Source organism: Neopsephotus bourkii, unplaced genomic scaffold, assembly GCF_033783945.1.
Source record: "Neopsephotus bourkii isolate Nb327-2 ecotype Australia unplaced genomic scaffold, CSIRO-AGI_Nbou_v1 NB_168, whole genome shotgun sequence".
Classification (NCBI taxonomy): Eukaryota; Metazoa; Chordata; class Aves; order Psittaciformes; family Psittacidae; genus Neopsephotus; species Neopsephotus bourkii.
The window spans coordinates 5386198-5403111 of NW_026900684.1; the positions used below are offsets into that span (position 1 = coordinate 5386198).

The following is a 16914-nucleotide window of genomic DNA, read 5'->3' on the forward strand; positions in this document are numbered from 1 at the left end:
AGGGAAATACTGAGACTCTGTTGGTACTTGAAATGCAGATGCTGTTTTGAGCATTGTCCTAGTAGCAATTTTTTCTATAAAGGTACTGCTTCAAAAGCGCAAATTTACAGGTATGGGAATGTTAACTTTTCCCAGACATAGCTTATTTCTTAAGGTTACCCAAGTAGGTACATCATAACTAAAAGAAATCTAGGGCTAGTGAAGGAATGCATAGTGCTATTGTGACTTAAAATGTAAAAGCAATGGTGAAGTTGATATGTCTGCCCTCAAAGAGTGCTTCCAAAGCTATACATTAAAAAAGTCCATTTTAATTTGCCTAAGTCCTTAAGGTAGTATTGTTTTTATTCTTCAGTAAGCATGACAGTAATAATTATTGACTTAAACCTTTGAAGGTCACAGATACTGGAATATTGGCATTCAGAACTTCCCTCTTAATCCTTTTATCCTTGATGATAAAAGGATCTTTATGGTATCAATTCCTTTCTGCCTAAAGAACTATGACATTAGTAAGTCAGACCTGAATAAGGAGGGAAGAGGGAGAGAATCTTGTGTTGATTATGTATGAAAGGAATACAAACTACTTGTGGTAATCATGGGGAAAACCAGTCTTCCTTTTCACAAGCAGTGATGTTGGTGCGAGGTGCTTATTGAAATTAATCCAGTTTCATTTATTTAGCAGTTGTTAGTGGCACATGTCTTCTGGATGATGTATAGGACTGATTGCCTGTTGTAGCTTGTCACAACACTGCTTAACCCTGAGCTCCTGTAGTGAGTTAAACTTCTGGTTTAGTAGCTGGAAAAAAAAAAAAAACCAAAAAACAAAAAACAGTGAATTTGAGATTAGTTATCACTTTTGTATTTGTAGAACATGATAGTTATTCTGTATATCTTTAAAATGTCCTTAAAGCCTTTGTTACTCTTTGGAGGTTAAAATGCCGTAATAGACAGTCTAGGTAACAGAATATTATGGTGTTTGGTAACGTTAGTCTGCTAAGTTTAAAGCAAAAGTTACATGTCTAAGCTGTCTGTCTCCCTTTTCTTTCTTTTCTGTAGGAGCTGGGAAGAGCACACAGGCAAAAACCTATAGTAAGTATGAAATCAGTGTAAGTGACAATCTGAAAGCTGGGCAGCTAGCAGATCTCCCATTGCTTACAAGTAACACTAGTATTTCAGTGTTTTGTCCAGGAAAATCTTTCCTTGCCATCTTAACCATAGTAATACTTTCTTAACTCTCATAGCCTCCAAAGCCAGAAGATCTAGCAATCATCTGTTTCACCAGTGGAACAACAGGTACACATCATTACATTATGCAGAATTTATTATCCTGTATGTGCAAAATTAATTCAGAAGCCCTCCTACTTTTTTTCAAGACTCTCCCCTACTGCTGCATCTTTTTGGCAAGTAGTAGCTGGGGAAGTTTTATGGTAAGGCTCCCTTTGATTTTTCCTATAGATCACTACAGAGTTTTACAATATTGGGGGTGGAAATGTTATATTTTGGGGTTTGGAAATAAGAACTGAATGTCTATTTCCATTGTAAGTGCTCTTCATACTTCAATTCTCCTGTAGTCTTTTTTCTTTTTGTACTGTATTAGCAGAATTTGTTCCTTAGCTCTAAGCAACCTTGCTGTAAGACCAAAACGGACTGTCTAGATGTCTGTCCTGGCTGAAACCAGGATGTCACACACTTGATATTTGAGTTAATACCAAAGATTGGCAGGGAGCAAAAGGGAAGAAAAGCTACATTTTTACAGCAGATGCGAGAGTAGAAATTGGTCTGGGTTGATAGCTGTATCTTCACAGAAGTGTTGGATTTTGAATGAGAACCACAACAATTCAAGGATTTTATTTCCTTGTGAAATTTGAGGTGCTTAGTGCAAACTTAACTGTTACTAGCTATTCTGGAAAGTATTAGCAAGTTCTCTGCCTTTGTAAAATCAATATAGAAGGAAAGATCTTAATATCAAAGAAGGGACTGATTCACACACTTAATTTTACCTCTGCTTGGTAACCTAAAGGATCTAAAAATTTGACTGTTGTGTCCTGATATGCTTCTTCCTTAGGAAACCCCAAAGGAGCTATGATCACTCATCAAAACATAGTCAGCAATGCTTCAGCTTTTCTGAGAACTACAGAGGTAAACTGCAAAGCTTAACATTGTGGATTTGCAGGAGGGAAGAATCTCATGAGTAAAACCAACATTGAAACCCTGTTAACTTTGGTCTTTTTAGTAAAATTCAAGTGAAAATGTACCTTGACAGCACTCTGCCCATGCTAGGTCAGAAGTTTAATGTTTACTGGTTTCTTCTGTCAGCATCAAAAACTTGACAAATTTACAGTTTGCTCTGATCCAAGCAAAATGTTACAAAGATCCTGATGTGGATCTACACTACGTTCTCCCATGGGCTTATACTGTCTGTAAATAGTGAAAGCTCTGTATCAGAGGGTTTGTGTAGGGGCTAAACTTTTCCACTAAGAATGGGAGAAGCTATAATGTATTTTACTTCCAACACCCAAAATGCTTAAAGCCCTTGCACAAATGAGCAAGCAACATAACTGTATTTTTACTTGATAGTGTTAACTTCTAGTTTACGGTAGACTACTAAAGTTCATTTGCAAGGTAGCTAAGATGGTTCTAATGCATACAGATGTAATTAAAAGTACAACTGCACTTATTTAAAATACAACACACAGAATTGTCTTTAAGCAAGTGGTCTCACAATAAGATCATGTAAGGCACTTTTGATATCAACCCTATGGTAAATTGGATTAGCAAGGTGACTTAAGATGGCAGTGTGTGACTTAAGATGGCAGTGTGTATTTTTTACTACTTTAATCTTTCTGTCCCCATCTACCCCCACAATGTGTATAACTTCCTGTAGTTTCTATCAGAATTTGTTTCTAGTTATAATATGAATGGTAAATTGTAATAATTTGGTTACTGTATTCAACTCTAAAAGATTACAGTTTCTGCAGTGTTTAGTCATGCTACAAGTTACTGCTGTAGTATTTTGATGAAAGAAAAACAATGCAGCTTTATTGCAAACAAAACTTGAAGCAGGGGTTGTCCTTTAGACACTAGGTTTCATTGTTGTGTTTAACTTGAGCAAAATAGAGAATCAATGAGAATGAAATCTAATTTTACTAACACTTTCAGAAAACGTTTTCAGTTTGTCCTGATGATGTTCTGATATCATTCCTGCCCTTGGCTCATATGTTTGAGAGAATTGTTGAGGTAAGCATTTGTTTATCATTCTGAACTATTGAAAAGCTTACTTTACTTACAGAGTGCATGTATCTTGAATCAGTGTTACACGCTATTCCTTTTTGACTCCTGCTCATGTGTATGAAAGCTTGAGGTAAGGTTCAGGAAAGCAATATTGTAAACAATATCCAGTAAGTACCAGACAATTAGCTTTCATGCTGAAACATAAACATCAACCTTAGAGCTAGGGTTAATAAACTGGCTTTACTAGATCATGAGACAATCTCAAAAAATTCCCTCTAATATAGTTAGTGCACTATTAAATATCCATGCATTTTAGTCTACAGACACTACAAATTTATTTATAATGTGGCATCCTGGTTGCTTACACAGAACTAATTTTATGTTGGTTAAACTTACCATTGCTTCAAGAAATAATAAAGAGGAAGGGATTTTGTTTTAGTGGAGTTCTCTTCTAGGAGATGAATTTAGTGATGATTTAGATGATTTAGTGGATTTAGATGATTTAGTGGAGTTCTCTTCTAGGAATGAAAATTACTTTTGATGCTATTTAATGACAGACTTTGAAATTCTCTTGGATTCTCTTGCTATATGTTTTACCATATAGCAAAACCTGGGGTTTAATTTCTGAGGATGAGGGAGCTCAGGTTGTCTTAATACGGGCAGTCTTAAGGATCTCTGAGCCCATAGTTAGGTGGCATGCATTAGTGAAAGGATGCAATTTCCTTCTGATATACAGTAGAGGCACAGGTATTTAGTTACTGGACCTACTGAATTTCAATTAACACCTCTCCCTTAGGTGAGACTGAAAGTATGTATGTTGAAGGTAGTTGTGCCCCAGTTTATGTAGTGAAATAAACAGCCTCTGTGCAAGCGTGAAAAGGTACATGGACCCAGAAATTGTCCTGTGATTTCAGTTAGGAAACCTGAGCTTCCTACCGAGTGTGTACATGTGCACATGTAAAAGTGTTTAAGTTAAGATTGGGAATAGAGTGTAACTGAGGAGTCAGGTGCCTTTAGGCTTTTGGCTTCTTTCTACTGGTAACCTGGATACCAGTTATGCTTCAGTGTCTGTTTTACTGATGCCTGCCTTGCACCAGAAAGTACAAGCCTCAGGTAACAGCTCTGCTCTTGATCATGCAGTAGAAATAGGATGTGAACCTGTGTTATAAAGGATAAAATGAGAAGAAAGTGTTTAGATCTCAGTATTCCTCTGCTGTTCGAGGTCTTTACAAAGTAGGTAATTGCAAGCAAGAACACTTCTGGTAAAAAGGAGAAAAGATTGGTTACTCTTTGGGGTAGGTACGAACACAGGCTCTGTGAGAAGCAATCGTTAGAGTTCTACCCCAGTCATAAACCTGATGTTAGCAGATTTTTGGCTCCCTTAGAAAGCCAGGAAGCTTTGACAGGACAAATGCACTTGCTCCTCAGTCCATTTGGACTGATGCAGTTGTTGTTTTTTAGCAGATGGTGGCAGTGTGGGTGAAGGCCAAAATTGATACTCTTGTCTTGTGCAGAAAAGATGAGAATGGATGGCAGGGAATGAAAGACGCATAAGAAATAAAAACAGGTATAGATACACACAAGAGGAATAGAGGTTTTGTTTAACAGAATAAATGAAACCCAAACAAAATAGAGATGGGGGGTGTATAGGTGAGGGGGTGGAGCTTCTAGACTTGTAACAGGCTATAGAACACAACAGGATTAAGTCTGCCTTTCTTGGTGTAGGTTTGAAGGGTGCAGAAATAAGCAGTGGTCTGCTAGACTCTTCTAAATAGCATCTTGATCTCCTAACAACAGATCCTCTGCTCGCATCAGTTCTATGAAATGGGAAGAAAAACCAGAGTGCAAAGGAGTGGAATTCAAGTAGCATAAGGCAAAAATCCCTGCTGGATCAGTAAATAGCATGTGTTGACTTCAGATGCAGAAATGCAGTTTCCTAGTACGTAGCGGGGAACAAAGAGAGGTCTAGTATTTTTAAATAAGCTTGTTAAACATTTAAAGAAGGGTTCTGCTTTTTGGTCTTTTGCTACGTCTGAGTCACTGGCATTGCCTTATTTGGCCAACAGCCCCTTTAGATAGGGGCTTTTGTGCTGTATATTCTGTCAAAGTCTTTAGCCTGTGTACACCAGGCATGTCGTGGTCTTTCTAGTCCCATCCTATAATGTCAGAATGCTGCAGAACTAGCCCAGAAGCTGAGAGGACTTAAGGTGGATCCCGTGCAGTCTGCTCTGCATAGGTGTTGTATAATGTGTTCCAGCTGCATACATCTTGTGTTTTCAATGTTAACTTTTTTCTAATAGTGTGTGATTCTGTGCCATGGAGCTCGGATAGGGTTCTTTCAAGGGGATATCAGGCTACTTATGGATGACCTGAAAACACTGCAGCCAACTGTATTTCCTGTAGTACCAAGGCTGTTGAACAGAATGTTTGATAAGGTAAGTCTATAGGCATGAGTCTAGACCTGTGCAGGGCTTTAAGAGACTTAATGAAGTCTGTGCTGCCAGGGTAGGAGTAACTGTGCTCTGGAATGTTAAACCAGTATGCTCACCAATTTGTGTATCTACTTCTAAAAGAGGGCTGAAAGTACAGGGAGTACTGTAATACCTGTTGTATTAAAATATTTCCACGCAGTAAATACTAGCATTAAAGAGTCTGACTAGGGGACTTGGTTCCCTATAGCTTGATTAATGATGTACTGTTTTGCTCAGAGCAAGTTATTTAAGTCTAGTCTAGTACATATGAACTTAGTCCATGCTTAGATTCTGCATGTCATGCTTTTAGCATCTGACTCATGGAGTGGAATTTGCACACCAAGGTCAGGTATTTGCCTCTTTGCACAGACGCATACAAGTTTCCTACACAGCAACCACTGTGTTCTAGCAGGGAGAGCTATAAACCAGCCAGTCAGCAGTGCTGGGGACAGGGTGTGTCAACAGCTCTGCTCTCTCTGGTGGTTGCTGTTTGGCTGTTCAGGGTCACCTGAGGTGGGAATTCAGAAGCAAGTTTTTTTCCTGGACTTCAGACTTTAAAGTCATCCTTTTGTATATGGGTGACTATTCTTAGGATACAGTCAGAACAGTTGAAGGATATAAGAAGAAGCCCAGTGACTGCTAAAGAAATTGCAGAGCTTGCCTATGCTGCCTTAGCCAGGAAAGTGTTCTAATCCTGAGACTGGAGGAACAGCAAGTAATACAAGGTTATGTTTGGCCACAGGAACAGACAGTGCAACTCTGATCCATTTGGAGGGGAGGAAATCCTGAGACCAGCCTGTGGTGCTTAAAATATAGCCACTCATTCTGCTCACACATTCTTGTACTGGAATTTTAGAAGCAGAGCCAAAGCTTGGGACACTCTTTCATGATGTCCTCTTGCTTGTTAACTCTGGTGCCCTGAGGCTTTCACACTTCTATGGCACTGTTTCAAGTTCACCCAGCCTTGCAGTAACATAGCAGGTGAAGTCAACAAGTGGGAAATTGGCATGATGGGGGTGCCATAATGCTGAAGATCTGCTGGGTCTTTCTCTTTCTGAGTAAATACACTAATCTGTGGCCTGTTGAATCTGCTTTTTGACTTCCTGAGAAGAACTAGAAGGAGCCTTTGAAAAGTGATACAGAAAGTGAGTTTGTATGTGCAAGACAGACCTCCCTGGTATCTCTGAAGGGACCTGTATTTCCTCAGAAACCCTTGTTACTTTAAGCATTATGGTGATGTGCTTTTTAGAATATGCTGAGGATTATAATCAATTTGAATTTTAATCATCGTGGAATAGAAAAGGCAAACATCTGTTTCTTTCATTTAAATGAAGAAACTATATACTGAAACAACATCACAGTTTGATGGGACACAAGAATTGGTTAAGTACTAACTGGTGACCATCTCTGAACTGAGGTAGAGGCAAAGATAAAAGATCCACAAGTATTTCTTACTGGGATTAAGATTACCTCCCAATAAAGGTTGTTTAATTGGTTTTCATTGTTAAGCGTCTCTAAGCATGCTTCTGTAAGAAAAAGGGAATGCTAGTTTGTGAGGCTTCTAACCACAGGTCTTCTTTCTTTATAGATTTTTGGACAGGCAGATACTACAATAAAGAGGTGGATGCTGGATTTTGCTTCCAAGAGGAAAGAAGCAGAGCTCAAAAGTGGTATAGTTAGAAATAACAGTTTCTGGGACAAAGTCGTCTTCCGCAAAATACAGGTATGCTTGAAAGCCTCTGAATTTAAGTTCATAGATGTTGAGTTTCATATGAATAGTTACAATCTGGTGTGACTTTCATCACTAACTGGCTACTCCAAATAACAAGCAAAGCTGGTTTGTTCTATTTCCAACTTTGCTTTTTCAACCCCCTTAGTTCTAATAGTATCAGCTAACTGTGTTAGGTGAGATACTCTAAAACAGTCTAGTGCTTCCCTCTCTTACCACTTTGAAAGCAATCGCTGTCCTTCTGAAGGAGGAATGCTAAATGTGACAGGGCCACCTGTAACCCCTACTGCCTCCTCACTGTTGGTCACTAGTAAGTTACACCTGCTATTATATCTGGCACTCACTTGCTATGGCCTTAACTCTGGTTGTACAACATGCCCTGTGGCTGCTTTTTATAGCATTCAGGATGTATAGAAGCTGATACAAGGCAGTTAAAAATAAAGTTGTTGATATAAGGCCACAGCTTAAGCTCTTCAGGCTTTTGACAGCCTGCACTGCAGTGATACCATAAGCATAGTCTTTGTAGATACTGTATGTTTGAGATGCCATTTATGCAGTCAAAAACACTGCAAGAAAGACAGCTTGCAATAGGGGACTAAACTTTAATCTCTTAACACCTGTGGGTAGCACTGTAGGTGAGTAGTGGGTAAGAGTGGGAAGGAAAAAGACTCTGGAAATCTCTAAAATGCTTTTGGTGTCCACAGTATCTTGTATCTGTTGTAGGCAAGTTTGGGAGGAAGAGTAAAGCTGATGATTACAGGAGCAGCACCTGTATCTGCAAGTGTATTGACCTTCCTGAGAACAGCTCTTGGCTGTCAGGTGAGTGTCCTGACCATAATCTTAAACCATAAGTATTTTAATTCCCAATTCCATCTATGATGATAGAACATTTCAAGTGTTCTGATCATATGGATAACTCTTTCTGGCATTCTTGTTAGAGACTATGCAAGTGTGTACTCCTTTCCAGTTTCTCTGTCCCCTGAGATTTATGCATTCATTCCAAAGTCTTTATTACAGTTTAGCTGAAGTAACCAACTAAACTGTGTTAAGGGGAAGACTGGGGGGGGGGGGAGGGGAAGGGTTGCTATAAGCAATAATTAATTTTCTTGGATTAAATTCCTGGGGCTTGCCTTGCAGAAGTATTTGTAACTACTGTAGAGAATCAAATCAATGTGATGATACTGTAGTATTCTTGCTTTGAAGATGAGACTGGGGAGAATCAGACTGTACACATTGCATTTGTCTTCAGAACCTCTCCAAAGTATATGCTTTTTGAGGTAAAATCTGCTTAACAGTGGCACAGGATGGAACAAATGTGTTGAAACAAATTTAAAGAATAGAAAGAACTCTAAAATGTGAAGCTTCTGTGGCTTGAAGTTAATCAGTAGTGTGCAGGTGTAGCAATGCATTCTGCACAGAAAAGGGAAGCCTGTCTTCTGTTTAATTGCAGAGCTGTGATGGGCATAGGGATCCTGTTCCTGGCTGTCTTGGACAAACCGGTTGTTAAATGATGTGAATGAAGTCACTGTTAGTACTGTTAGTCTTTGTTTTTTCCTCTTGCTCCCTCTATTTTCTGTTTTCATTTCTACAGGTGTCATATAGCTTGTGAAACTTGGAGTAACTATTGGAACTGCATGTGGAATATTAGCACTTAAAGATTGTGTATTGTGATAAAACTCTAATAGCTATTTCTTTCTAGAAAATGCTGGGGGTTTTGCTGGACTCAAATTTAAATTCAGGAAGAAGCAAAATATTAATTTGACTTTAATAAACTGCATGTTGAAAAGTAAATCTTAATGTTTTGGTTTCAATCCTAGTTCTATGAAGGTTATGGACAGACTGAATGCACAGCTGCATGCTCACTGTCACTGCCTGGTGACTGGACAGCAGGTATGGTGTTCAACAGTCTGCCTGTCTGTTAAATTTCAGGATGCTATTAAAGGTCCCTGATGGCATTAGTCTTCAGCTTAAAGCTCTCATAAGATTCTGGTTTTCTTCAAGTGAAGTAAAATAGTTTTGATGGGATCCTTTCAAGTTTCTACCCCTAAGTAGCTAGGAAGGTTCAGTAATCCAAACTTTTAGTAGGCTTTGTCCTTTTAAGTTGAAGTGGATTTAGGAGATGGGAGGTCATAGTATCAACTCTTGTCATTTTTACAGAACAGGAATCTGCTGTATATAAACACATTGCTGGAAATTTAAATGGCATTTTTGGTGTTGGAACAAACAGTCTGCGTTTGTCAGCTGCTATATTTCTAGCACCCTAACTGAAATAAGACTGATAACTGAAACTATAGCGGGTGTTACGCTACTTGTGTTCATAGTGAGGATCCTGATTATAAGAAAAAGAAATCCTGAGTACATGGTGCAACTTACAACATTCTAGGGATATCTGAGAATCTAATTTTTCAGTTTCAGCAAAACTAAGCTATTACTGTACTGGTATTGGTGTAGTATATTATTAGAGATCAGTTTTCCATCTTTTTTACTTTAGCATGTAACCAGCTTCTTGTTTTAAGAACCTGACTTGAAAAGCAGTTGAAATGTTACTTTGTCTAATAGGTCATGTTGGAGCACCCATGCCATGCAGCATCATCAAGCTTGTTGATGTACAGGAAATGAACTACTTGGCTGCCAAAGGAGAGGGTGAGGTAAGCAATTTCAGAAGGTCAATATGAGCCTCTTACGAAACCTTGGAAAATGTTTTTTTTTCATGAAATAAACAGCTCGCTGTCTGAGCTTAGTACAAGTGCTAAACAAGGCCTGCTACCTAAAATCAAAAATGCTTGCACGCAACGTCAGCTAACAGAAGCAAAGCCGGAATCGTGTATTGCAAGAAAAAGCTGCTTACTGTGGGATAATGGATTACGATGTATTTATGACTGTATGGCTAACATGCCATCTTCCAGCTGTGGGATAGCTGTGAAGCTACGTATCTCATACTGCATTTATCCTCCAGTAAAATGCTAGGGATCCTCCTCCTCTTCTCCCCAGCCAAGTGCTAGAGAACATGCTGATGTATGTAGCTTGTTACCTAGCTTGTGATGCGTAAGATGAGGAAATCTAAAGTGGCTGGAACACCATTAGGAAGAACAGAGCTAAAATGTCATGAAGGATGCTAATTTGTGACAACTGCTTGCACATTCTTAACTTTTTTCCTGCAGCTTGCACAAACTGAACATGTATGTCTTCAAATTGCACTTTGAGGAGTCGGCTTCTGTGTGTAATGCTATATGCTGTCTCTTTCAGTATTTTTTTTTCCCCAAGTAAAATCTATACAGCTTGAACTTTGTGTGTATACTTTGAACAGATGTCCATGAAGCAATTTATTTTCCCCAAGCCCTGAAAGCAAATTAACTGTGGTGTCTTTTATATGCTTTTGAGAGGTCTTGGGGGCAGCTGAGGAGTGAGAAAGGAATAAATAAAAAGTAGCTTAAGCAAGTCACTAATTTGTGACAGCAAACAATTTATAATCTTAATTTGTTCTGGTTGTGGTTTGTATGGGACTAGAGGCAAGTCATTAGGCTTTAGTTCCCAGAAATACTTAAGGATTTAGTTGGGCTTGGTGGTGGGAAAATGCTGGCAAGTAGAGAGCAATGTCACAATTCTTTCCTGTATTGCATATGACCCCATGTTTGCTATTCTATGATCCAATGTTTAGTCATCTTCTGCTTCACTTTAAATATGCTTCTAAAGCTTGGTCTGCTAGAGGAACTGAGTATAAATTCTTACAATGAGAAACAGTTATGTGTTCTTAAAAAAGACCCCAAACCTTCTAAAAATATTTTGGTTTGCACTTACTTTGCAAGTTTGCTATGTTAGGAGTTACTTTGGACTTGAATAAATATGGTAGTACCTTAATACATCAGGTACCATCTTAGTCTTTCAGTCCGAACTTCGTCAGTGTGAACTATTCTGTATTTAACAAATTAAGTGTAACTTGTTTCACAGAACTGAAGCTCATAGCTATAGAATTGGCTCCCATTATCTTTGGCCAAAGTACATCTTCCTCCTCACTGTCCTTCAGCTGGATTAAGCGCTGCTAGTCCTCCTTTCTGAGAGTAAGCTTTCAATGTTCTCCATTCTGTCAGCCTTGCTTTTCACTTTTACCAGTTACCATGTTCAAGAAGGATAAATTTGTGAATAAATTGTATATACTGACATGCAGGTGAGATCTTAGTGCCAGTTAGCAGCAGACATACAAATGGTTTGCTGTCTCAACTGGGAAAAGCTGTTATCTACTGCCATCCTGTGATTGTAGGAGCCATGGAAATGGAAACACTTGATCAGTCAGCCTTTGGCTTGACTGGGACACCAAGATCTCTACTCATATCATTCCAGTTAAGCTCTGTTTTACAGTAGAAATAACTTGGTTCATAAAACATGACCTTGATTTGGTCACAAGTTTGGTGCTGTTTTGACAAGGTCATCAGAACCCTCACTAACACTCAGACTGCCCTCTTACTGACAACACCTCTGTTTGCTGTATTGTAGCTCACAAGTATGCCTATGTTTTATGTTGAGGTAAGCACTGAAAGTAGTTGGGATGAGTTTTATTAAGAATTGGTCTATTTCTTCTATGAACTGTGTAATTTCTTCTTCTGGTCTGAGAATTTATAATAGTGTCTGAAGATTCTTTAGCCACCTCCTTGCCTGCTTTATAATTTTACTAATCCCCTAGACTAATAGTTGGCCTATATTTTATCCATCCCTATTGATATTTATTATCTAGTTAACTTAAAACTGGGTTTTCTGTCCCATTCTTCTAGATTTGTTTTAGAGCCCTGATACTATGGCTCAGACCAGACCCTTCTCACTGTCTTCCAGCATCAACACATACCAAGCTGGTATGATGGCTTGAATCCTTTGTTGATTCTGAGGACTGCTCTGTAAAGCTTTCAGGGATTTTAGACTCTTGATTCACCAACAGTTGTGTGCAGTGGGCATCTTAAAACAAGACTGAAGCAAAACTTAATCTTGTGTATATCTCTGTCGGCATTTCTAATGAGGTATTCTTATAGTCCTACAGATCCTTAAATAACAAGGGTTCTGTCCTGTGTCCTACTCTCCACTGAAAAAAGCTTACACAACCTTGGCTGTTACAGTCAGAAAATACTTAAATCTGGCATCATCTCTGGATACTTCAGGCTCTACTCTGTTCTGATTAGTTGCTTTACTTCTATGTTCTCTTACTTACAAATGCTCTACTAATTGTTTTAATTTAGCTTGTAAGGTCTAACTTGATTCCTTGACAACCTCTTACAAACCTTTAATCTTGCTGGTCTCTTTTCATACCTTGTAAGCATACTTTCTGATCCTAATGATGCCCATGCCTCCAGAGGAATTGTTCTTGGATTTCTGTTTGGTATGGAAACCCAGGCAACCTTCAAGCCACAGAAATTTCAGGTTCCCATTATAGACAGGTCTTGAGTGCTGTAAGCCCTAAAGTATTAACTGCTTTACTTTGGGACAGCAAGCATGTAATTTGTTTGATATGCAGTCTTTTGTCACTGGTTTTAGCACAACACCACTGCTGCTTACCAGAGCTGAAACACACATGCTGCCAGGCTGAGGGGTAATATTTCTGGATTCAGCAGAATTTCTTCAGATAAATAAAAATTTCATTTGGTAACTTCAGATTATTCAGATAGCAGCTATGAATACTGCTGCTTGGCTGGAAGAAAACAGATGCTTCCAATTGCTTATTATACTTTATGCCAATAGAAAATGTTAGGTCTCCAAAAACCATGAGCAGAAATTTCTGTACTAATGCATAAACTTCGTGTTTTTAGCAGGGGTTATTTAGAACCACTAGAGAAAACATCCATTGCAAGTAGTGTTTGCTAATCTTCCTTCATAGTATGTATGCTAATAAATGGCTATTTTCAGGTGTGTATAAAAGGGCCAAATGTATTTCGTGGCTATTTGAAAGATCCAGAAAAAACAGCAGAAGCTCTGGACAAAGATGGCTGGCTTCATACAGGAGATATTGGGAAATGGCTACCAGTAAGTTAACTTGTATAGCTAAAATGTACTTCTGCAGTTATGAGCAGTAATTTGACTGAAAATATCTGGTATTAAACACAATGAATTAGGTGAAAGACAAATAATGTTAGGAGGAGGACAACTACTGTTCTAGATAAATTTGTGTGCCTGGGGGTTAAAGTGTTAGCAGTGCCAATCCTGGGGCTTTCCCTCGTTTAGGTTAGCTGATGCAGAGCCTGTTTAGTCCTAACATCAGTCTGACAGTGCTCTGGCTCTAGCATTCTTTAACTGTACTAGTGTGGCATGATTAAGCTATGTAGACTGGTGTTTTCACTTGAAGTGCCTCTTTTGAGTGGAAGTTATTTCTGTCAACAGAATGGTACATTGAAGATCATTGACCGGAAAAAACACATCTTTAAACTAGCCCAGGGAGAGTACATAGCACCAGAGAAAATAGAAAATGTGTATCTGAGATGTGAAGCACTTGCTCAGGTGTTTGTCCATGGAGAGAGCTTGCAGGTAAGTATTATTTAGGTAATTAAAAATAAATGCAAGAAAAGACTGCAGAAGAGTCATCTTTTCCTCATTCCTCCACCCCAAACTTCAGGACTGAAACCATAAATTTTTGACATTACACATTTTAGTTCTTTTGACACATTTTTGTACTTTTGGCTCCAGCAGTTATATAGCATGTATCTGGATTTAGTTTCAGACAGTAGGGAAGCTGGATTAATTTGGGTATTAAAGACTGTTTGTAAGTCACTAACAGTGTGCAGGGGAAGGAGGAAAAAACAAAACCCCACAACACAAAAACATGAGGGTGGGGGGAGCTCCTCCCCCCCACCAAAAAAAACCTATCTAAATCCAAGATGTCCACGTTTTTACAAGTGTAAACTGAACTGTGGCTCTTAAGGAGAGTAATTCTCTTAAATACAAATTCTGAACTGCACTCCTGTGTTCAGGTAGTGGTAAGCTGCTGACTTCATAGCAGGATGAGAAATGCTGCCCAAAACCTAATGCTGAGTAGTATGAAAGGACTAGGAACTAAAGTGTTGACTTTAAAAGAAGAAAAGCTTGACAAAAATTCTTTTTTTAGGCCTTCTTAGTAGCCATTGTAGTACCTGATCCTGAGACTTTGCGCAACTGGGCCAAGAAAAAGGGATTTGAAGGCTCATATGAAGAGCTATGCAAAAACAAGGTGAGTCATGTCTAAATACAGTTAACAGTTCTGCACCAACTTTTTCAAGCTATACAATGTATTCCTGTATCCACAGGAGCTTAAAAACTATGTTTTGGAAGACATGGTGAGGATTGGGAAAGAATCTGGTTTGAAGTCATTCGAACAGGTAAGATGCTTGTGAGCATGATTCTGTGACTCAATTCTTTAAACTTATCAACACCAATATAATCTGGCTCTCCAGAAACTGCTTTTAATTTGCATCTGGGCTTTATGATGTCTGGGTAATCCTTAATAACCTTGTCTATTCCAAGGAATGCAGCTTGGCCAGTAACTGTTTACTTTGCAGGTCAAAGACATTGCCATGCACAGTGAAATGTTTTCTATTGAAAACGGCCTGCTGACACCAACCCTGAAGGCGAAGAGACCAGAACTGCGAAAATATTTCCAGTCACAGATAAATGAACTCTATGCCAATGCCAAAATGTAACTGAGAATGGAATGAGGGAAGTGGCACATGTCCGATGTCTACTGTTGGCCTTCATATCTGTAATTTGACTACAGCAAACATAGGGAAGGAAACTGTGCAATCATTAACTTGTACAAAAATGGGTACTTGCCATAGGAACACTGAAGAAATGGAACACTGCCTTACTGTCAAGTTGTGTTGCATACTGTTTTTATGGTGACCTACAATTTCCAAGAAGAGCCTTAACTATAAATGGTAACTATATCTAAGTTATTTAAGACTTCCTTGCCAAAAATCGGACTCTCCTTTACCAAGGAGGTAAGGTTTTCTTATTGCCAGCACGTTTGCTGTCTGCAGTGTATTTTGCAGTTAGCAGTTCCACAAAGGATTTGGCAGGTTTGAAAATGCCTCTAAGTATCTTGCATCCTCAAAAGGGTTACTTAATCTGTTCAAAAAGACAAAAACACAAACCACCAAAAACCCAAACTTTTACAGTTGTATAGCTGGTATCACATCTTGCATTAGTCCTAATGTTAACTGGAGCAAAACATCTGAGTGGGTTTTTCCCTCCCTTCTCTATCTGCAGCCAGTTCTGAGATCTATTTTTATAAGTAAAAGTCAGAACTTCACACGAAGGAGACTGATGAATGCAAGTTCCTCAGAGTAAGTCTGCATATGATGGCTCTGCACTGAAAGTGTGGATGCAGTTAATTCAGCAAGTGTGGTCTTTGCTTTATGAACACGAATTCCAGAATGGTGCCAGCCTGGTAAATGAACAGATCCTAACTCTGGCAAGAACACTAGAGACTTAAAACCATTCAGGAGGCTGGCTATGCTAACAGTCAGGTAAACTGCACCTGTACTAGCCACTCATTTCCCTGTAATGAGCGTGTATTTAAAATGCATTTTAAAAATGTGCCAGGTCCTCTGTAAGGAGAAGAGCTTCTGACATAACCTCTGTTTTCTGTGCTTTATATATGAGCCACTGAGTATTCTTCACTGAATAGCAAAATAGATCAGGTAGAATGTTTTTGCCTGATGCTTTGCAGCAATTGGAAGTATTTATGTATGCCAACGGACTGTGTGTTGGCACAGGATAGGTATTTGTTCAGGGATAAAAACCTAATTCCCAGATAAACTACAAAATACTAGTTTTTGTTTGAGAAATCAGCAGAAATAAGCCTTATGAAAGCAGAAGTCTTTTACTATCCTTAACAGTTGGTTTTGCATTAGCATTCATTGCTGTTTTCAAAAAAACATGGATATATGTAAAATACAAGCACAACAAGGTTTGCACTAAGATTTGTGTGTGATTGTAATGCACTACTCTGTAGCATAATTTCATACATGTGTGCAATTAAGGTACACAAATCAAAGTCAACTGTTAGAGCAGTAGTTTGTTACATTGGAATTCAAATGTTTGCTTAGTGTTGGCTATTTCTATGTTTTATAAAACCAAAACAATTTTCAAAACCAATGAAGGAAACCAAAATAAATATTTCTGCATTTCAACTTGGTCAAGTGTTTATCAAGTCACCATGCTGCTGACTAACAACCCTGCGTTCACTGGGTAACTGACAAGCTGTAGGACTCCACTGCTACAAACATACTAAATGGAGGACAAATACTGGTTGTTGACACTCTGGAAAGTAACTTTCTGCTTTGGTCTGATATTTGTGTAGGCTTTTGGCCAGTGTCTGTAAGGGATTCTGTTGGATGCAACTTGCTAAATCAGGATTCCTAAGCACCAAACACCCTTCGTCTTCAGTATGGTTTCTGATGGTTAGTGTTCTTATTATCAAAAACAACTTCTGAGTGAAATCTGGAGTTCTGAAACTCTTAGGCTGTGTTTGGGAGG

At 38.7% G+C, this 16914-nt stretch overlaps 1 protein-coding gene across 1 annotated transcript in view; it reads left to right on the top strand.

The window, feature by feature from the left end:
• ACSL1 (acyl-CoA synthetase long chain family member 1) overlaps positions 1 to 16568 on the top strand; it is a 29032-nt gene extending 12464 nt beyond the window's left edge. The window contains exons 7-20 of the mRNA XM_061371788.1: positions 1054 to 1086; positions 1239 to 1290; positions 2063 to 2136; positions 3157 to 3234; positions 5529 to 5663; positions 7288 to 7422; positions 8152 to 8247; positions 9246 to 9318; positions 9988 to 10076; positions 13315 to 13431; positions 13786 to 13929; positions 14507 to 14608; positions 14685 to 14756; positions 14937 to 16568. Coding sequence (XP_061227772.1) covers positions 1054 to 1086; positions 1239 to 1290; positions 2063 to 2136; positions 3157 to 3234; positions 5529 to 5663; positions 7288 to 7422; positions 8152 to 8247; positions 9246 to 9318; positions 9988 to 10076; positions 13315 to 13431; positions 13786 to 13929; positions 14507 to 14608; positions 14685 to 14756; positions 14937 to 15077 — 1341 coding nt within the window. The 3' untranslated portion in view covers positions 15078 to 16568. The remainder of the gene's footprint in view (positions 1 to 1053; positions 1087 to 1238; positions 1291 to 2062; positions 2137 to 3156; positions 3235 to 5528; positions 5664 to 7287; positions 7423 to 8151; positions 8248 to 9245; positions 9319 to 9987; positions 10077 to 13314; positions 13432 to 13785; positions 13930 to 14506; positions 14609 to 14684; positions 14757 to 14936) is intronic.
• The last annotated feature ends 346 nt before the right edge of the window (positions 16569 to 16914 follow it).